At 34.8% G+C, this 23,563-nt stretch overlaps 1 protein-coding gene across 1 annotated transcript in view; it reads right to left on the reverse strand.

The window, feature by feature from the left end:
- LOC114045526 (disintegrin and metalloproteinase domain-containing protein 18-like) overlaps nt 1–23,563 on the reverse strand; it is a 123,037-nt gene that overhangs the window by 12,417 nt on the left and 87,057 nt on the right. The window contains exon 18 of the mRNA XM_027865590.1: nt 19,113–19,227. Within this exon, the coding sequence (XP_027721391.1) occupies nt 19,113–19,227 (115 nt within the window). The remainder of the gene's footprint in view (nt 1–19,112; nt 19,228–23,563) is intronic.

Here is a 23,563-nt window from a genome sequence, read left to right on the forward strand (position 1 = left end):
GTGAAGTAAGCAGGACCAGGAGAACGTAATACACAGTAACAGCCACGTTGTGCGATGACAAATGTTGATAGACTTAGCCCTTCTCAGCAATGCAAGGATCTAAGACATCTCTATAAGTCTCATGATGGAAAATACTATCCACATCCAAAGAAGGAACTATGGAGTTTGAATGCAGATCAAAGCACACTATTTGCTATTTTTTTTCTTTTGTTTTGTTGTGTTTTCTCTTTCTTATAGTTTCTCCTATTGGTTCTAATTCTTCCTTACAACATCACTAATGTAAAAATATTTAATAGGAATGTATATGTAAAGCCTATATCAGATTACATACCATCTTGGGGATGGAGGTGCGGAAAGAGGGGGAGAAAAATTTAAAACTCAAAAGCTCATGGAAGTGATTGTTGATAAATTAAAATAAATTAATAAAATTTTCCTTCTTCAATTTTCCATATCAGTTGTTTTTGCTATGAGATATCTTACATTTTTCAGTTTTTAAAAATCTTTTAACTTTGTTTTAATATCTTCTGTTGCATCATGAAATCATTGGGTACCTATGGTCTTTTGAGTTTGTACTGGACTAATCAGCCACAGTCAGATACACTGTACCTTGACCCTAATATAGTGATGTCATTTTTGTTCCTCTTCAATTATAAGGGACAGCAACCAATAACCCCTCATGTCTAAATCATGTATCCATTTTGACCTTACCTTGATGGTATGAGATGTTGGTCTATGCCTAGTTTCTGTCACACTGCTTTCCAGTGTGCTTTCAATAATGAGCTCTTGCCCCAATAGCTTGGATTTTAGGGTTTATCAAACACTAGGTTGCTACAGACACTTCCATATATTCTGTACCTAATTTATTCCACTGACCTGCCACTCTATTTCTTATCAAGTACCAGATTGTTTTGATGATTATGACACTGTAATATAGTTTGAGATCTGGTACTGCTAAGCCACTTTCCTTTACTTTGTTTCATTCCCCTGATATGAACTTGACCTTTTGTTCCTCCAGATGAATTTTATATATTTTATTTATTTATATTTATATTTTATTATATATTATATATTATTATATATAATAAAATATATTTATATTTTATTCATTTATCTTTTTTATTATTTTTCTAGCACTGTAAAATTTGGTAGTTTGATTGGCATGGCACTGAATCGGTAATTTAGTTAAATTTTTCATTTTTGTTTTATTGGCTTGACCTACCCATGAGCAATTAATATTTCTTCAGGTGTTTAGATCTTTATGTAAAAAGTGTTTCGCAGTTGTGTTTCTGTAGTTTCTATGTGTGTCCTGGCATGCAATCTCCCAAGTATTTTGTATTGTCTGCTGTTATTTTAGACAGAATTTCCCTTATCTGTTCCTTCTGAGTTTTATTGGTAATACATAGAAATGTTAATGATTTACATAGGTTTCTTTTGAATCCTGTAACTTTGCTAAAGTTGTTTATTGTTTTTGACTAGTTTTTTCTTGATTCTCTGCGGTTCTCTAAGTTTGCCATGTCATCTACAAAAAGTGACTGTTTTGTTTCCTTGTTGTCTATTCTTATTATCTGAATTTTTTTTTTTTGCTTTATCTAGCATTTCTAGTACAACATTGAATAATAATGGGGATAATAGACATCCTTGCTTAATCCATGATCTTACTAGGAAGGCTTCTAGCTTATCCCCATTACAAATAATGTTTGCTGATGGTTTTAGTTAAATACTACTTATCATTTTAAGAAATGCTCCATTTATTTCCCATACTTTCACATTTTAAATAGGAACATTTGTATTTTGTCAAAGGCTTTTTCTGCATCTATTGAGATAATCATAGGATTTCTGTTGGTTTTGTAACTGATATGATCATTATGCTGATAGTTTTCCTAATAATGAACCAGTCCTATATTCTTTGTATAAATTTTACCTGGTCATAGTGTAAAATCTTTGTGATATATTATGGTAATTCTCTTGCTAGTTTTTTTTTTAACTTTTTCATCAATATTCATTAAGGTAATTGGGTTAGAGTTTTCTGTTTTTTTGCTCTTCCTAGTGGTATCAGCACCATATTTGTGTCACAAAAGGAATTTAAGACTTCGCCTATTTTTCCCAATAGTTTACACAGTATTGGAATTGTTCTTTAATGTTTGGCAGAATTCACTTGTGAATCTGTCTGGTCCTGGGAATTTTTTCTTAGGGAGCTCACTGATGGTTTGTTCAATTTCTTTTTCTAAGATGAGGTTAAGTATTCTATTTCATCTTCTGTTAATCTGGGCAATTTATTTCTTGGAAATATTCATCCCTTTCACTCAGATTGTCAGATTTATTGACATACAATTTGGCAAAAAAAAAAAATTGGATCCTGATAATTGCTTTAACTTTCTCTACAATGATAGTGAATTTACCCTTTTCATTTTTGATACTGGTAATTTGGTTTTGTTTTGTAATCAAACTAACCAATGTTTAATCTATTTTAATGTTTTTTTTAAATAAAACCAGCTACTTTTTACTAATTTTATCAGTTTATTAGTTTCATTGGTTCAGTGGTTTACTTTCAGTTTTATTAATCTCTCCTTTGATTTTCAGAATTTCTAATTAATTAAGAATTTTTAATTTGTTCATTTTCTAGTTTTTTAAATTGTATGCCCAAATCATTGATGTGCTTTTTCTCTATTTTATTGATGTGAACATTTAACAATATAAATTTCCCCCTAAATACTGCTTTGGCTGGATCCCATAAATTTTGGTATGTTGTCTCATTGTTGCCATTCTCTTTAATGAAATTATTTATTGTTTCTATGGCTCGGTCTTTGACCAATTCATTCTTTACGATCAGATAATTTAGTTTTCAATTAATTTTTAACCTATGTTTCCATGGCCCTTTGCTGAATGTAATTTTTATTGCAATGTGGTCCGAAAAGGATGCATTTAATATTTCTGCCTGTGTGCATTTGATTGTGAGGCTTTTATGCAATAATATATGGTCAGTTTTTGTACAGCTGAGGAAAAGATATATACTCCTTTCAATTCCCATTCAGTTATCTCCAAAGGTCCCTCCTAACTTTTCTAAAATCCTATTCATATCCTCAACTTCTTTCTAGTTCATTTTATGTTTAGATTTATCTAGTACTGGGAGCGGAAAGTTGAAATTCCCATCTCCACTAGTATAGTCTATTTCCTCTTATAACTAATTTAACTTTTCCTTTATGAATTTGGATGCTATGACATTTGGTACATATATGTTTAGTATTGATATTATTTCATTATCTATGTATAGTCCTTATAAAAGTCATAATAATGACAAAGTTCTGAGGCATTAAAGTATCATCCTCTCATATAGGGATATAAACAATTTAACCTTATTGAATTATTATGATTTCTTTCATTTTACCTTTTTATGATTCTCTTGAGTCTTCTATTTGATTATTCAGCTCTGGTCTTTTCATCAGGAATGTTTTAAAGTCCTATATTTCAATAAATATCCATTTTCCCCCTGATAAGCTATACTCAGTTTTCCTGGATAGGTTATTCTTGGCTATAATCCTAGCTCCTTTGCCCTCTGGAATATTATATTCCAAGCCCTTAGCTTCTTTAACAAGGAAGCTGCTAAATCTTGTGTAAGCCTGATTTTGGCTCTACGATATTGAATTCTTCCTGACTGCTTAAAGTATTTTCTTTTTGATCTGGGAGCTTTGAAACATGGCTATAATATTCCTGGGAGATTTGGTTATCATGGATTCTTTTTATTTTTATTTTGCCCTCTGGTTCTAGGATATCAGGGCAGTTTTCATTGATGATTTCTTGAAATATAATATCTAGGCTCTTTTTTTAAATCTTTAGGTTTTCCAATTATATCATCTGCAAAAAAGAGATCGTTTTATTACCTCATTGCCTATACTAATTCCTTCAATTTCTTTCTCTCCTCTTGTTATTGCTAGCATAATATAATATTAAATAATACTGGTGACAGTGGGCATCCTTGTTTGACACCTGATCTCACTGGGAAGGCTTCTAGCTTATCACCATTACAAATAATGCTTGCTGATGGTTTTAGGTAAACATGCTTCTTATCAATTTAAGAAAAATCCATTTATACCTATACTTTAAAGTGTTAAATGAGTGTTGTACTTTATCAAAATGAGTGTTGTACTTTATCAAAAGTTTTTTCTGCATCTTGTGATATAATTTTTGTTACTGATATAATCTATTATGTTAATAGTTTTCCTAATGTTAAACCATCCCTGAATTCCTGGTATAAATCTCACTTGGTCATAATGGACAATCTTTATATATATAGTTGTAATCACCTAGCTAGAACTTTATTTAGGACTTTTGCATCCATTTTCATTAATGGAATTGGTCTATAATTTTCCTTCTGTCTTTACTCTTCCTGGTTTAGGTATCAATATCATATTTGTTTCATAAAAGGAGTTTGGTAAGATCCCTTCTTTGCCTATTATTCCAAATAATTTGTTTAGTGTTGGAAATAGATGGTCTTTAAATGTTTGATAGAATTAATTTGTAAATCTATCTGGTCCTAGTACTTTTTTCTTAGGAAGCTCCTCTATGGCCTTTTCAATTTCTTATTCTAAAATAGATTTAGATATTTTATTCATTTTCTTGTTCTAAAATAAGTTTATGTAGATATTCTATTTCTTCTTCTGCTAATCTAGGCATGGTTTGTATTTTTGTAAATATTCTCCCATTTCACTTAAATTGTTGAATTTATTGACATGTAACTGGGTAAAATAACTCCTTATAATTGCTTTGATTTCATCTTCATTAGTGGTATGTTCAACCATTTAGTTTTTAATACTAGTGATCTTTTAAAAAATTGTATTAACAAATGGTTTATCTATTTTACTGGGCTTTTTTCATGAAACCAACTCCTACTTTTATTTATTCATTCAATGTATTCCTTACACTCAATTTTATTAATCTCATCTTTGATTTTTAAGATTTCCAATTTAGTGTTTAATTGGAGATTTTTAGTTGGTTCTCCTAGTTTTTTTTAATTGCATACCCAAGTCATTAGTCTATTTTTTCTCTGTTTTATTGATGTAAGCATTTAGAGATATAAATTTTCCTCTGATTACTGCTTTTGCTGTATCCCATAGGTTTTGATTTGTTGTTTCATTATTGTTATTCTCTTTAATAGAATTCTTTATTGTTTCTATGATTTGTTCTTTAAACCACTCATTCTTTAATATTAGATTGTTTAGCCTCCAATTAGTTTTTATTCTATGTTTCTGTGGTCCCTTATTAAATATAATTTTTCTTGCACTGTGATCTAAAAAGGATGCATTTAATATTTCTGCTTTTCTGCTTTTAACTATGACATTTTTTGTGCCCTAATATGTGGTCAATCTTTTTAAAGGTACCATGTCCCACTGAGAAAAAAAAAAGGTGTAATCCTTTCTATTCCCATTCAAATCTCTCCAGATATCTATCATATCTAGCTTATCAAAAATTCTGTTCACTTCCTTGGCTTCTTTTTTTGTTAGATATATCTAGTTCTGAGAGAGGAAAATTAAAGTCCCCTACTATTACAGAACTGTATATTCCCACATAATTCATTTAACTTCTCTTTAAAAAATTTAGATGCTATATTTGGTTCATGTAGGTTTAGTATTGATATTACTTCATTTTCTATGGTACCTTTTATCATAATGTCGTTTCCCTATTTACCTCTTTTAATTACATTTATTTTAACTTTACCTTTTTCTGAGATCATGACTGTTAGCCCTGCTTTTTTTATATCAACTGAAATATAATAAATTCTACTCCAGTCCTTTATTTTATCTCTGTATCTCTCATTTTTAAATGTGTTTCTTGTAAACAATATGCTGTTGGATTCGGATTTTTAATTCATTCTGTTATCCATTTCCATTTTATGGATGAATTCATCCCATTCATATTCAAAATTATAACTGTTATTTGTGTATTTCCCTACATCCTACTTTTCCTTACTATTGTCCTTCTCAGCCTCTCTTTTTACTCTATCCCTCAGATTAGTCTAGCTTACTTATAACCACTACCCCCCCAAACCATACCCTTTTAAAAAATCCCTCCTTCCTCTTTCTCCCCTTTCCTTCCTATTCCTTATTTTTACCTACCCCTCTGAATCCCTTCTTTATCCTCTCCTCTTTTTTGTCCTAAATCTTAATCTACACACCCTTCTCAAAGTCCCTCCCTTATTCTGTCCTGGTGCCCTCTTATGTCTTTTTAAGTTTAAATGATTTTTATACCCTTTTAGATGTATATGTTGTTCCCTTTTTTACCCTAGATCTTATGAGAATGAGGTTCCAGCATTACCAGCCCTCCCCCCTCCATCTGCTTCCTCTGTGTCAGTACTTCCTTTCATACCTCATTTGTAAAATAATTACTTCTTTTTACCTTTTCCTACACAATTTTGCTTTTTAGAATCACCCCATCATACTCAGCTTAATCCCAACCTTTCTTCCAAATTACCTAAGTAATGATAACATTCTTAAGAGTACAGATAACATTTTCCCATATAAAAAAAATAAACAATTTTATCTCATTGAGTCCCTTATAATTGGTCTTTAATATTTACCTTATATTTCTCTTGGATCTTACATATCACATTTTCCATTGAGTTCTCGTCTTTTTGTCACAAATGAACTGAACTAAGTCTTTTCAAGGTGTCTGTGGACTTAGACGGGGAGGGGGAGGGTTAGAGGAAATGCGTCTTTATTTTCATTAATTTCTAACTGAAATTCAGCATTTTCTTCAATTATTTAAAAACATTATTCTGAAGGACCCACATGTACAAAAATATTTATAGCAGCCCTATTCATAGTGGCAAAATATTGGAAACTGAGGGGATGCCCATCAATTGGGGAAAGGCAGAATAAGCTGTGGTATATGAATGTAATGGAATATTATTGTGCAATAAGAAATGATAAACAGGCAGATTTCAGAAAAATTTGGAAAGATTTGTACAAACTGATTCAAAATGAAATAAGCAGAACCAGGAAAACATTAAGTATCAGCAACATTTTGTGAAGATCAATTATGAATGACTCAGTTCTTCTCAGTAACACAATGATCCAAGACAAGTACAAAGGACTCACAAAGAAAAATGCTATCCACCTCCAGATAAAGAACTAATGGACTCAGAATGAAGATTAAAGCATATTTTTTTCACTTACTTTATTCTTTCTCATGGTTTTATTCCCTTTTGATCTATTTCTTTTTCCGCAACTGTGACAAATATGGAAATAAGTTTTACATGACAGCACATGTATAAACTATATCAAATTGCCTACCATTTTAGGAAGAAGGAAGGGGAGGGAGGAAGGAAGAGAAAAAAATTTGAAACTCAAAATCTTATAAAAATGAATGCTAAAAATTTTTCTTACTATGTAATTGGGGAAAAAAATAAAATACTATTTAAAAAACAAACAATAAAGTACAAATTCTTAAAATAAAAGATTAACAAAACTAAGCAAAAATACACTGAATTGATAAAATAAATGAGCTGTTTAAAAAAATAAACAGATAAATCATTACCTAATCTAATTTTTTTAAACACAAGAAAGTGAGATTAACTATATGAAAAAAGAAAGAGAAATCACACCAAATTAAGATGAAATAAAATAAATTGTTAGTAAATATTTTGCCTAATTATATGCTAAAATTGATAATTTAAGTAAAATGAATATCTACAAAAATATAAAATGTCCAGATTAACAGAACAAGAAATCATTTAAATAGTTCAACATAAAAAAAGAAATTGAACAAGCTATAAATTAACTCTCAAATATGCCCCAAGACCAGATGAATATAGATGTGATTTCTATACAACACACAAAGAAAAATTAATTGTACTAAATAAATAATATGCAAAAAGTAGGAAAAAAAGATCCTATTAGATTCCCACTTGATGCAGATATGATTTTGATATGAAACTAGAGACAAAGAAAGAACACTATAGAATAATATTCCAAAGAAATGTAAATACAAAAAATTTTTAAATATAAGAGGCTACAACACATCCAGAATAACCCCAAAATAACAACTGTACATGGGGCCAGATAGGATTTATACCAAAACTTCAATGTTTGTTCAATATTAGGAAAACTATAAATACAATCAATGATGTTAATAAAAAAAATCAAACATATGAGTATGTCAATAGATGAAGAAAAAACTATTAACAAAATACAACATGTGTTTCCATTTAAGAAGCACTAAAAATCACATAAGTAAACAGGACACTCCTTTATCATTGTAAATAACTAAAAACCAATGGTGACCAAATATCAATAAATGAAGGAGTAAATCAAGGATGTCCATTATCATCATTATTATTAACATAGTGCTAAAAAATGCCAGTTCTTGCAGTAATTCAAGAAAAAGAATTGAGGAATAAGGATAGGCAAAAATAAAATTACTGCTTTTTGCAGATTATTATTACTTCAATAACATAGCAGGATATAAAATAAATTCTTATAAATTATTGGCATTTCTACATGTTACCAACAACATTTGTCAGGAAGAGATAGAAAATGAAATTCCATTCAAAATAACTATAGCATACATAAAATGCTCAATCTATCAAGACACACACAGTAACTATAAGGATACAATTACAAAAAGCACTATTGCCAGAAATAATAACACCAAAATAAGTGAAGATATTAATTGCTTTTGGCTGGGCCAACTGAAATATAAAAATGGCAATGCTACCTAAATTAATTTATTTAGTTCCATACTAATCAAACTACTAAACTACTTTAGAGAGCTACAAAAAAATGATTACCAACATTCAGCTGGAGGAGCAAAATGTTAAGAATCTCAAGGGTAATAATTTTCAAAATGGGAAAGAAGGGTCCATAACAGTGCCACATCTCAAACTATTCTACAAAGCAATAACCATCAAAATTTTGACTACTTGGTACTGGTTACAAAGGGCAGCTAAGTGGCACTGGGCTAGCACTCTAGGCCTGGAGTCGGGAAGACCTGAGTTCAAATTTGGCCTCAGACACTTATTAGTTGTGTGATACTGGACAAATAAATCACTTAAACTCTTTTTTGCCTCAGTTTCCTCATCTGTAAAATGAACTGGAGAAGAAAATGGCAAACCATTCCAATATCTTTGCCAAGAAAACCCCAAATGAGGTCACAGAGAGTTGGTCACAGCTGAAACAACTAACCAACAACAACAAACTTGTTACAAAATAGAAAAGTCAATCTGTGGAAGAGATAGCAAATTAACATAGTATATTTAGATAAATCCAAAGACGTCAATTCAAGGTAAACACTCAATATTTAATTTAAAAAAAAAACCTAGCAATGACAAACAGCCATATGGAGAAAATTAGGCTTAGACTAAGATCTCTTACTACAATAAGTTCCAAATGGTTATGTAATTTAGACACAAAGGGTGACATCATAAAAAAAATTAGAGGAGCACAAAGAAAACACCCATCATAAGTATGCATAGAGGAAGAGTTAATGACCAGATAGGGGAGAGAGACATCACAGAAGATAAAATGGACAATTTTTTTTCCCTTTTTTTTTGACAATTTATATTGTGTAACATCGAACAAATTTTTTGCAGAAACAAAACCCATACACTTAAAGTTAGAAGGAAAATAATTAACTGGAAGAAAATCATCTCAGCAAGTCCCTCTGATAGAAGTCTCACTTCCAAGCTATATAAGGAACTGATTTAAATATGTAAGAATGACAGCCACTCTCCAACTAAATGGTCAGTGGATATGAAAAAGCAATTCTTAAGACACCAAAGCTACCAACAGTAATGCTCCAAATCACTAATAATTAGGGAAATGAAAAGTAAAGTAACTTTGAGGCTCCATCTCACACCTATCAAAATGGCAAAGTTGACAAAAGCAGAGAGTTGAAATTATTGGAGAGGCATTAAACATAGGCACACTAGTGCACTGTTGGTGAAGCTGTAAATTGGTCCTATGTTCTGGAAGACAATTTGGAGCTCTGTCCTCAAAGTCACCAAAATGTGCATACTTTTTGAACCAATTATACCACTACTAGGCCTATACTCTAAAGAGAATAAAGAGATCAAAGAAAAGAGAAAAAGACCCAAAAGTACAAAAATATTTATAACAGTTCTTTCTGTTGTGCCAAATAACTAGAAACAAAGGGAACAGCCACCAATTAGGCAGTGACTGAACAAACTGTGATGTATGTGTAACACTCTGTTGAAATAATAAGCTTATTATAAACCAAACGGTTCATGCAGGTTCCTTCCTCTGGTGCTTTAGAGAGTTTATATTAAGCAAAAAGTTAGGAATATCATCCAATCACTCAGAGACTAAAGTTAAGAAAATTTCCAAAAATTAAGCAGAGATTTGCCTCTGCCTAAACTGATGTGTGCATTTCTCTCTGGCCTCTTTTGGGTTATGGCAAAATTCAAAGTTACCAGAAATGTTTGGGCAAAAAAAAAGCAGAAGAGCAAATTACAGAACATTACAGCCAGACACAGGGAGGGGAAATTGGAGAAAGAGCAGACTTTTTCTTGGAACTATCCTTAGCCCCTGAGGAGGTAGAAGGTACAACTCATGGCCTTAGCCCTAGTCTCCTCCTTGATTTCTCTCTTCTCAGCCATAGCCCAGTTCTACTTTCTCTTTATTTCTTCACCAGTTTTCCCAGGGCTGCTGATTTTTCCAGCTTCACTCCTGATGTCCTCACTCCTTTTCTGCTTTCCTTTTCCTGAATAGCTTCCCATTCCAGAATTAGGTCAACATTTTATAGATGGATCCACAGAGTGTGACCAATCAATTTGAACACTCATCCTGTCAACATAACTATAGTTCATTCAAGGTATTTTAAAATTGAATCTAAACTCTATTATTGATTGACTGATACTTATTTTTATCTACTTAAGGTACCAGAATGTTGCATTTTTATACTTACTTTAGATGGAGTAAGAAGACAGCTTCCTCTCTTCGTGAGGTGGGAAGAAATACAAGTTCAAATGATTTTAGTGACTTAGGACTCCTTTACAAGACAGCCAGTCCAAGCCTTACCAGAACAAATGTTATTTTCAGGTTATAATAACACTAGTAAGCTACATAAAATACCCAGATTATTGTGCACACAACTAACAACAAACTAAGCATAGTTGACAAATTATACAGTATGTGTAGGATGCTAATACCAGGCAAACATAAGGAAAAAAACAGGTTTAAGTAGCAACATCTACATAAGTGAACATTTGTAATTGTACAAAAGCAAACATATGGATAACTACAGTATTTCATCATTATTCCTGGGATATCATAAGTTAATAAGCCTATCCTGCGATATGCCAATGCTAGTTGATGATAATGGCTGATCATAATCCTCATCAGAACCATAGTTCTACCTTCCTAAATCTGCATTTCAGGAGGACCCAGGATGTCTAGCGGTGCTATTATAAGGTGATATATAAAGTATGCAAAGACTTCATTTGAAATGTCTGTTATTGAGCTATTGTCTAAGTCAGGAAGACTGTGTGACTGGCAGGTAATTTTTCTCTTCACTCTCAATTTGCTGGCCAAGGAATGCAACCAATTCACCTGGTGGCAATAACTGACTGCAGTAGATCATCTTTGCAGGGCCTCACCAGTCACTGAGAGTATGCAGTACATGTAAGAGTCTAAGTATGAAATGCTTTCTAACATGTAAGAGTCTAAGTATGTAATGGCCTTCCAAGAGTTTGCAAATTTGTGTCCCACAAGTGTAAATCTGTGTCCCATGAGTACTAAGATTTCTCAGTAGTACCATTACCTTGTTGAAAGTCTTGACAAGGAACTCAGTCATTGTGCTGTTTATTTCTTTCAGTGTCATTCTGTGTTAAAGTTGTAGCTAGGTGGCAAGCATCCTTGAGTTTCTCTCTCAGCCAAGAGATGTACTGGTTGTAGGAGCCTACAGTTTCTCCGTCTTCAGAGACTCCAAAATACAAATCACTAGGAAAGTGTGGTTCATGCCCTAACAAGCCAGTGACATCATTCCTAGTAGAAGTATATGCACATGTAGGGTATATGTGTTGCCTATCTAGGTTATTTGTAAGTCCACATGGGTTGTCTAAATGTGTCTCATGGAGAAGCAAAGGAGATTTTTCCCTGGAAACTTGCTAACTCCTCTCATTGAAATAAACTTTTTCTTATTAACTCAAGCTCTGATTTGTAGCATTTACCTATTTCCACAGTGTAAATATTCACGTTGAAAATTTGACAATTAGCTCTTATGAACTAGTTTGAGCTGGCTCCAACACACCATTAGGTATAGGCCTAAAATTAAAATATTATAGGTATAGGCCTAAAATTATATCTATATGTCCCTCTACATATTGCTGGTCAATAGAAATTTTTTTTAAGTTTCAAACTACTTTTGTGGTTACTTTCCTTTAAAAGAGAAAAAGGTACCCAAAGCTTAAATTTGCAGGCTTAACTCCTTCCCATAAAATATTACTTACACAAAAGACTATCACAAAGTGAACAGCAAGTAAATCCATTTATCTGACATAGAGAGATAATAATTTATATATACTTCCTGGTCATGCGAGCAACAAGAAAGAGGACTAGACAATTTTTATGATTCCCACAACCACTCAAACTTCTCCAAAACAGAAATTATGCATCCAAGATAAAGCTTCAGCTCTCTCCATAGTCTAGGACACCCAGAATATAAAAGAAAATTCTAAAAAGTAAATTGATACTCATCGACCCTGAGTTCACTCAGTAACCCTCCCCCACCTCCCATGCAACCAGCATTTATCCTGCACAGGCAGACACAAGGACATGACACAGGCCTCCAATAAAATCCACCCCAACACCACGCCACCCCCTCTCCTTTCCAGTATGGAGAAGCACCTGGATGAAAGCTGCAGATAGTTGTCCTGGTCATGACAGCCAGCCAGTGCGGCCACAGGTTTCAAAAGCAAAAGCCTACTGGGGGCACAGTTCAGTAGCACCACTGGTACAAAGCACCAAACTTCCAGTGCCAGGGAAAAGAGCCAAGAAGCAGAAGGAAAAAGACACGATACCATTGCATGTATGAGGAGGAATGGGGTAAAAGAGGGGAAAGACCATACAGTGCTGTAGTAACCCTGAGGGAAAGAGCACAGCATCCAGACCAGTTCTGACTGGTCACTAGTGAAACCTAAATTGCCAGGCTGAGACGCTTTGAGATCCATCCCCCAAGGAAACTGCAATTTGGGGGGAAGGGGGTCAGAAAGTGAGTAACAGAGGAAAAATAATAACATTAAAAGAAAATATGCTCACTATGCAAGCAAAACTGATCTCCAAGGCAGGATTAAGACAACCTAAATATCATAGGTCTCCTAGAAGAACGTGACTAGACAAAAAAAATCTTAAATCTATAATGAAGGAAATAATAGAAAAGAACTGCCCAGAACTTCTAAACATAAAAATGAGATACCAAATGAAAAAATTCACAAATCACCTCCAGAAAAAAAGCCAAGACTGCAGACTCCAAAACACGTAGTATTTAAATTTAACAATTCAATTCACTTTTTTTCTTCTGTTTTGTTTTGTTTCCTCTTTCTTGTGGTTCCTTCTATTGGCTCTAATTCTTCCTTACAACATGACTAATATGGAAAATATGTTTAGGAATTTAATTTAGGAATTCAACAGAAATGTATATGTATAGCCTATTTCAGATTGTGCACTCTCTTGGGGAGGGAAGTGGGGAGGGAGGGGGAGAAAAATCCAAAACTCAAAAACCTATGGAAGTGATTGATGATAAATCAAAATAAATTAATAAAAAATAAAAAATAATGGCAAAAAAACTCATTCAATTCAGAAACAAGGTCTGCATGCATTTAGGAGAAAAACTTTCAATTACAAAGGAAAGGACATTCAAACAATGCAAGAATGTGCTCCACCTACTGGAAAATTGTGTTCTGAAAAAGCAGTGGAGCTCAGGATGCAGCCAAGGGTGAGTTAGCCTGTAAATCTGAGCTTAAACATACATGAAAAACAATGGATATTCAATAGTAAAGAGGCATTTAAAAGCTTTTTAGAAAGAAAATGAGAACTAAAAAAAAAGTATTTCCTTCTTCAATACCACAGACAACAAAGATGGAAGAGTGAATAAACACATCAGCGAAGGACAGCAACAGCTACAGAGTGACAGCAGTGAGACCAGCAAGAGACTTTTGAAATGCACAGGAGGCAGGGGTGAAGATGGAAATCTGGTATAAAGTGAAGAGCTAAGCAGGGGACATTCTTTTTTTTTCTTTCTTTTTGGCAACTGGGGTTAAGTGACTTGCCCAGGGTCACACAGCTAGTAAGTGTCAAGTGTTTTGTCTGAGGCCAGATTTGAACTCAGGTCCTCCTGACTTCAGGGCTGGTGCTCAATCCACTGCACCACCTAGCTGCCCCAAGCAGGGGACATTCTAGGCCAAACCTGGTGACACACTACTTTTAGATGAATCATTTTTTTTTTTTTTGTGGGACTGCATTGCAACATGGGAAGCTACAAGAAAGGGGCAAGGGAGAGGACCAGGAGGACACAGAAGAATGGATGATATGTCAGGGTCAAATCAAGGACTAGCAATGAGCAGAAGGAGACCTCTGCAGTCCCAGAAAGAGAAGAGCCTATAAAGGAGAGGGTGAGGAAATGGGAAAGACTGAAACAGGGGAAGGGAAAAGAAGGCCTTACTTCAGTGGTAGGGGGTGGTTCCACTGATGAATATTTCTAAGGTCAAGAAGAGATGATCTGTGAAGGGAGATAGGGACTTTGCACTGGATGAGGCTTGAGGGATTTGGTGCTTAAAAAGTCTACTTGTCCTACCTAGGGAGAATATCAGAACTCATGGGGGCAACTGGCAGAGGGAGGAGAGATTTTTGAGGCAAATGGAGAAAAAGGTGAGTAATCAGAGGATGTAGATCAGTAGTGGACTGCATCATCATGAGGTAGTATCCTTTCTGACATTTGCAATAACTAACATTGTCCAATACCTATTAAGTACCTACTATGTGCCAGCCACTGTGCTAAGTGTTAGGGATACAAAAGAGACAAAAGACAGTTCTTACCCTCAAGGAACCTGTAATCTAATAAGGGAGAGAACATAAAAACATATATACAAAGCAAGCTATATATACAAGATAAGTAAGAAATAATTTACAGAGGGAAGATACTGGAAATAAAAAGGGTTAGGGAGGGCTTCCTGTAGTAGGTGGGATTTTAGTTGGGACTTAAAGGAAGCCAGGGAGGTCAACAGTAAGAACAGAGGGAGAGCTTTTCAAGCCTGCATAGCCAGAGAAAATGACCAGAGCCAAGAGATGCAGTATCTTATTTGTGGAACAGCCAGGAGGCCAGTGTCACTGGATCAAAGAGCATGTCAGGGAGTATGATATAAGAAGACTAGAAAAGTGGGAGGGGGCTAGGCTATGAAGGGCTTTGAATGCTAGGAACAGAGCATTTTACATTTGTACCTGGAGGCAATAGGGAGACCCTGGAGTTTATTGGAGGGTAGAGGGGGAGTGTTACATGATAAGACTTCCATTTTAAGAAAATCACATTAGTGGCTGAATTGAGAATAGATTGGATTGGATAGGCAGACCCACCCCAGGCTATTGCAGTAATCAAGGCATGAGGTGAGGAGGACCTGCATTAGAGTAGTGGCAAGGTCAGAGAGAACGGGTGTATTCAAGAGACATTACAAAGAGGAAACTGACAGGCCTTAGCACCATCTTGGATATGATGGGTGAGATAGTGAGTTATCCAGGGTAACTACTATGTTGGGAGCCTGATGGACAAGGAGAATGGTATTGCTCTCTACAGTAACAGGGAAGATAGGAGTGGGAGAGGGTGTAGGGGAAAAGGTAATGATTTCTGTTTTCTATATGTTGAGTTTAAGATACCTATTGGACATCCAGTTCAAGATGGCAGTATGAGGTCAGTGGAAAGATTGGGACAGGATAGGTAGATTTCAGGATCATCAACACAAAGATGGTAATTAAATCCATGGTAGCTAATGAGATAACCAAGTGTGAGGGGGAAGAGAAGAGGATATAGACTGAACCTTGAGAGATGCCTATGATGAGAGGGCGTGATCTAGAAGAGGGTGCAGCAAAGAAGACAGAGAAGGAGTAATCAGATTAGCAGGAGGAAAACCAGGAAAGAATGGTATTCAAAAAACCTGTTCTGGGACACAGAAAAATAAAAAAGAGGAAACCACAGGACAAACACTACAAGGCAGTGGCAGAAATTGCCTGTAGGGAACAGCCTAAAGAAAAGAGAAAGACCTGACATGGTTATGTGTGTGTAATCTTCCCCATTAGAATGTGAGCTCCTTGAAGGTAGAAATAGTTTTTGCCTTTCTTTATATACTCATCCCTCAGCACAGTATCTGGCACAGAGTAAGGACTTAATAAATACTTATTGGATAACTGACTGCCTATGAATATATCTAAGCTCTTTTGGCTTTCTCATCATTGTGGATTCCTTAAATCATTTACACTTCCATAAGAAATGGTGATAGTCCTCATCAATCTTTTTATTTAGTTCCCACTTTTTGACACTGGTAATTTGTTTAAATCAGTCAAATTAGGTATGTTTTATTGTGGGCTGTATCTTCTCATTTTTATTTTTTCATGTACTTTAGTTATATTCCTAGTGCAGGCTTTCATCACCTCATACCTGGACTACTGAAACATCCTTCTTGTTGGTTTCCCTACCTCACGTCTCTACCCACTGTAACCTATTCTCCTCTCAGCCGTCAAAGTGATTTTCCTAAAGAACAGATCTGACCATGTCACCCACATTAAATTCAAATATAAAATGCTGTTTGGTATTGAACATCCTTCACAACCTGTACCCTTCCTAACTATCCAGTCTTCTTTCACTTTACTCCCCTCAAAGTACTCTGCAATCCACTGACGCTGGCCGTCTTATTATTCAAGGCACAAAGACAACATGTTTAGAATCTGTGCCTTTTCACTGACTATCCCCCATCCCTAGAATGGTCTTCCTCCTTGCCTTTGCCCCCTGTACTCCCTGGACTCTTCCAAGACTCTGACAAAATCTTATCTTCTAAAGAGGTTCCCCTACCCCCACTGCTAGAGCCTGCTCTCTGAAATGTCCTTAAATTACTCTTGTATGTAGATAGATATTTTCATGTGGTCTTCCCACTTTAGAATGTGAAGTCTTTGGGGACAGGGATAGTGTTTTTGCCTTTCTTCCAGTCCCTAGCATAGTTTACGGAACACAACGAGCACTCTATAAATAATTGTTGACTGATTCACCATATTCAACAACTTGATGCTCTTCATGAAGGAAATATTCATAATGTATATGGCTTCTAAGTAAGCTACAAACCTTTGGAATATTCCATTTCTTAATACTATACTGTATTTCCAGCATAGTTTTTGCTGTCCTCTCTATGTCCATCTTCTCATTAAGGTTGCCAAATATTAAAGCAAATGTCAACAGTTTGAGGGATGTTCATCTCAATTCAACAAATACATATTATATGCAAGGTACTGCTTAAGTACTAGAAATACAAAAAATAAAAAGACAGTCCCTTCCCTCAATGAGCTTACATTTTATTTATATTCTTGTCAAATTGTTTATAGAATTTCTTTAGAATACATGTTGGTGCATAAAAGGCAATTATTTTAAGAGTGGTCTATTTGCTTATACCCATCTTGAGTATGCAACAAGATAAAGTAACCAGTCCTCCATGGCACAATGTTTCTTGTCTTTTCATATATGATAAAACCTACTCTACCAACTTCTGTATTCATCTCCCCAAGAAGAATTTGTAAGTCATTTTTTCACATCACTGTAATGTCCTTTTTTTCTAGTGATATTATGATCCTAAGATGTCAATATGGATGTTTCGATTTCTCTAGTAATGTAAAAACTCAGTGATGTTTGAACAAATATTATACTTTAGGAATAACAACTGTTGACTTCATGTTTGTAGGTAGAATGAGAATGCTCTAATTCTTAGTATCATCTATCCCCTCTTCCCTCCCCGGCTCTCTCATCATCACTGTGTAAATAAAATGAGAGGGAGAGGTCATAGGACTAAGTTGTTTTCTCTTTTTAATCTGCTTCATAGGTCTCCATGATCTAAAAGTTCATCACCTTGTGATCAATATTCTGTTGATTAGCCTTTCTCTGTTGTTGTTCAGTCATGTCTGACTCTTTATGATTCCATGGACCATTTTTTCCATGGAGTTTTCTTAGCAAAGTGGTTTGCCATTTCCTTCCCCAGTGGATCACCATTTTTTTGGGTCAGAGCTCTCTACCAAGACCTGTCTGCTTTGGTTAACCCTGCATGGCATATGCAAGCCCCTCTGCTGCAAGGCAGTTATCCAGAAGGGGCCTTTTTAGACAAACAGGGATTTAGTGACTCGCCAAGCATCACACAGCTAGTAATTATCTGAGGCTGGATTTGAACTCAGGTCTTCCTGTGTCCAGGAGGAGCACTTTGTCTGTTGAGCCACCTAGCTATCTATGAACCTTCCTCTACTTAAGTCAATTGGTCCTCTATCTCTCTGAGATGGCTAATACCATTGGATAGCCTCTGTGCTCTTACAGGTTGTAGTAGAATGCACCAGAGCTTGTGTTTTGCTGTGATAACCTTTAAGAATGCAAAATAAGCCCCTACCACAAGAAGACATCTGAGTAGGACTTTTGATCTTAATATAAAAAGTGAATGGGTCTACAATTATGAGAACAGTCCCTCTACCAGTGCAGATTGGTACCTTTTTACCATTTATAATCTTACAGAATTGCTTAGAGTACATCTGATGTTATGTATTATGATTTACAAAGTGTTTTTAGATAGTATCTCATTTGATGTTCAGTCACAACAACCTTTTAAGGAAAACAGTGTAGGTGTTATCCCTATTTAAAGATGAGGAAAAGAAGGTGAAGTGATTTTTCCAAGCTATCAATCAGTCAACCTGGGATTTGAACTCAAGACTTTAAAAGTCTTTTTCCTGCCTCCCAGTAGTCCCTCAGATATTCAGAGTCCATGACAAGAGGGCATTGCCATCATGTAAACATTGTGGTTTTATATACCAGAACTTTAAGTTACACCACTACATATAAACATCTGATTCACAGAATGTATTTTAGATACTAACCAGGCTTCGCTAAGTGCCCATCTTCATAACTTCCCCCTGCCAAGAAAACCATTTTCTTGCAATCTGGAGGTGAGTAGTGAGTATTACAATGACAGGAGTTGAAATTATTGCAACGCTAAAAAAGAAAGAAATTAGTGCAATTGGTTATTATGTTAAAATGTTTTTTGAAAAGGAGACATCATATTATTCATCACACTTATTAATTCTTGAAACATGAAGCAATTCTTAAATCTTTAAATTAATCTCAATTTTTTCATCACAATCAAGCAAGGTCTTAGTATGAGAAAGGAGGGAATCAAAAAGTGATGGAAAAGGTTAAGACGAAATTATTCACCTCTTTTGATCCAAACCTTCGATCAAAGTATATTCAAATAATAGGGACACTTCTGAGTGCCTACCTTGCATGACCACACTAGGTAAATCTCTATGTTATGACCATTCTTCATCTTAATCGTCAAGACTTCTAAAGCTATATATTATGTTCATTCTTATTAAGGAGGAATACACCCTTCTGTGGCAATAAGCAACGAAACACAACCTTAACTACTTATACCATCCCTCAACTCCTCTTCTGCAGAGGTGGTGGTGGTATCGGAAAGCAGAAGTATGCTCTGCCTAGAGCCCCAATGTGCTGTGCAGTAGAAATGCTCATTAAAAGAACTTAAGGGGACATCTAGGTGGCACAGTGGATAGAGCACTGGCCCTGAAGTCAGGAGGACCTGAGTTCAAGTCTAGCCTCAGACCCCTGACACTTACTAACTGTGTGACCCAGGGCAAGTCACTTAACCTCACTGCCTTGCCAAACAAACAAACAAACAAAAGAACTTAAGAATAGAGGGAACTAGGACAGGGCACTAGTGTGGTGGGTTTAGGGGGCTCCATCAGGCAAGAAGGAAAGGAGACTAGCATCCAGCTAGGGACAGTTCTATCCTCTAAGTAGGAATAAAGACTGGTCAAAAGTGAATGCCTCATCATGGGAGGAAGCTGAGACAGCTTTCAAAGCTGGCCCTAGGAGATCTACAACCAAACGAGAAGGACAAAGAAATTGAGTGATAGGGAAATATAAGGACAACAGACTAAAACTACCAAAGGTTTTAGCAGGAAGGAAACTCATTTTGAAGTGCTGAAGACAAGAAGAAAAACTGACAGAGAAGATATTAAAAGAAAAGAGACATGCAAATGAATTTTAAACATCTCAATAAATATTATAAGACAAAGGAAAATAAATCACCACCACCAAATCACCACCACAAGAGAATCTTGGAACCAGAGAAGTATGTTCCCAAATGATTCGGGAGAGAAATAAGAACTGTGCAATAAGAATTTGTGGCCTTCACAGCAGAAATAATAGTTAGAATAGGAAACTGAATTCTACAGTGGCAAATCTACTGATTAGAAATTCAAGGAAAAAATGTTTTAAAACATATGAAAAAACAAAACATATTGCTCTCAAAGACAAATTGGATAGAGGCACCTTAAGTAAGAATCATAGGTCTCCCAGAAGAGCTTAACAAATCGAAAAACCTGAACACCATAATGGTGAGGAAAAAAAAGATTATTTCTTATTATGTTAATAACCAATTATGTTAGGGGACCCAAAGATGCTCCTTTTGCTTGCTCATTGAAAGCCCAGTTTCTCAAAGACATTTCTGACCTTGACCAAAAATTCACCGCACCCAGACCATCTTCTCTAGGTGAAATTTTTACTGTAACCACAGCATTATTCAACTCAGGTAGGACCGGGTGGAGAACAGATTCTTTTGTATAGATTGCTAAAGGTGGAATGATCTGGGAGAGTGCCGACATGATCAAAGTCACGTCCCTAGCCTCTCATTAGAAAAAGCCCACCTGAATTACATATATCTCCTTTTGAAATACTTTGTGGACACACTCCCAATCCAAGCAAAATCTTTTTCCCCAGTATTATTACTTGGGGGAGATATGTCTGTTGCTTCCTAAATACAGGAATTACAAATCAAGATTCAGGAACTCCTACTCAAGATATAACCCAAGCCATCCCTTAGACAACTAGTGAGATTAATAGATATTAATTCTTTAGCAAAGGCAGTCCTGCAGAACCCCTTGGCCTTCATGACTCCAGGCCTGGCCCTCTATCCATTATATCATCTTGTTGCCTATAAAAAATAGATATGAATCAAAACTGATTTTTTTTGTAGATAGCTATGATATTTCTTTAAGCTGTTTTAATGCTAACGTGTTTCCTACAGAACACAGTGATTTCATAAATTAATTGATTTAAAAGTAGGTGCTGGTTATACATTTTTATATAAAAAGTAAATTTTATATAGTGAATTCTGCCAAAAAAAAAAAAGAGAGACATGAGAGGACACTCCCAACTCATCCCTTCATGGAGGTGAGAGGTCCACAGTTGTTGCACATTGCATATATTTTCAAGCTTTATCAATGTATTGATCAACTGTGCTAATTTTTTCCTTTTCCTTTATTTATCCCTAAAAAATATTATTTGTTAACTTAGATGGTTTTCTGGGAGGAAAGGGAGAGAGATAACTGGGGAAAACTATGAGGACAGAAAAAAACAAAAGACATTTAAAAAAAAAGAAAGCAAAACTTATATGCTCCAAATGCCTTAGCATCTAAATTCTTAAAGAAAAAATCAACTAAATTAAAGAACAGAAAGTTTTTTTAAAGTAAATTTGAGAAATTGAGTAAATTTCTGGAAAAATTAGAGCAGAAAGACTCACGGCACCTTCTAAATGGGACTGCTAAAGTACATGTATACACACACACATACACACTCTCTTTCTCTCTCCACATTATTTATTTATTTATTTCTCAGCACAGAACTTTTAAAAGAACTGCACATTTATCAGGGCTTAGTAATATTGAAAATAAATACAAAAGGGTAGAAATACTAAACACATCCTTTACAGACCTTAACACAATAAAATAATAAAGAGTCAGGTAGCACAAATAAACAGACCCAACTTAAGACTTAGCAATGAAATCGAAAACAGTGATTGGGCCACAGAACAAATCACAGAAACAATTAGTATGTGAAAGAAAATCATAAAGATGAAATGATATAACACAATTTCTGATACGCAAATAAAGCATTCCTCAGGTGAAAATATATTACTAAAAATGTACACGAACAAAATCGAAAAGTAATGAACTGAATATGCATTTAAACATTAGAAACTCAATAAATAAAACTAAAATAGGTACAAAAGAGGAGATGTTGAAAATCAGAATAAAAAGAAATAAATTATAATCCAAAGATTATAGAATTTGTAATCAAAACTAGAAGCTCATTATTTGAAAAAACTAACAAAATTGATAAGATCAAGATCTTACATCATTTACCAAGATAAGATCAAAATGGATACATGATCTACATATAAAGAGAGACATCATAAGAAAACTAAAAGAATATAGAATACATTACATATCAGACTTATGGATAGAAGAACAAATTATGAATAAACAAGAGATAGCGAGCACTGTGTGATGTAAAGTTGCATTAAATTAAAAAGGTTTTGTACAAATAAAACCGAGGTAGCCAAGGTTAGAAGGAAAGCAGAAAATGAGCGGGGGGGGAGGATTTTTATAGACAGTTTCTCAGATAAAAGTCTCATATCTCAAATATAGAGAACTTTATCAAATTTATAAAACTATAAGCTGTTCCCCAATTGATAAATGATTAAAGGATATGAATAGGTAGTTTGGGGATGAAGAAATCAAAGTTATACGTCATATGAAAAAGTGCTCTAAATCATTATTTATCTGAGAAATTCAACTTAAAACAACTTTGAGATATCTTACACCTATCAGATCGGCTAAAATGGTAGAAGAGGAAAACGACAAATGTTGAAGGGGATGTAGAAAAACTGGGACTCTATACACTTGGTTGGTCTGTTGTCAGAACCATGAACTGATCCAACCATTTTGGAGAGCAATCTGGAATTATGCTCAAAGAGCTATAAAATTGTGTATACTCTTTGACCCAGCAATACCCCTATCAGGTCTGTTTCCCAAGGTGATCAGAGAAAAAAGAAGAGAACCTCCACGTTCTAAAGTATTTGTAGCAACTCTCTTTGTGGTGGCAAAGAACTAGAAGTTGCGGGGATATCATCAACTGGGAATGGCTAAAAAAGTTGTGGTACATGGTTGTAATGGAATACTACTGTGCTGTAAGAAATGATGAGTTGGTTGGTTTTAGAACAGCATGGCAAGTCTTGCATGAAATAATGAAAAGTGAAATAAGCAGAACCAAGAGAATGTTGTATACAGTAACAGCAATATTGTTCGAAGAATAAGTGTGAATGACTAAGTTATTTCAAGTATATAACTACTCAAATCAACTACAAAGGACCTAGGAAGGAAAATGGTATCCACATCCAGAGAAAGAACCAATAAATAGAAGTGTGTGTGTGTGTGTGTGTGTGTGTGTGTGTGTGTGTGTGTGTGTG

The sequence above is a fragment of the Vombatus ursinus genome, unplaced genomic scaffold, assembly GCF_900497805.2.
Source record: "Vombatus ursinus unplaced genomic scaffold, bare-nosed wombat genome assembly UNPS02014778.1, whole genome shotgun sequence".
Lineage (NCBI taxonomy): Eukaryota > Metazoa > Chordata > Mammalia > Diprotodontia > Vombatidae > Vombatus > Vombatus ursinus.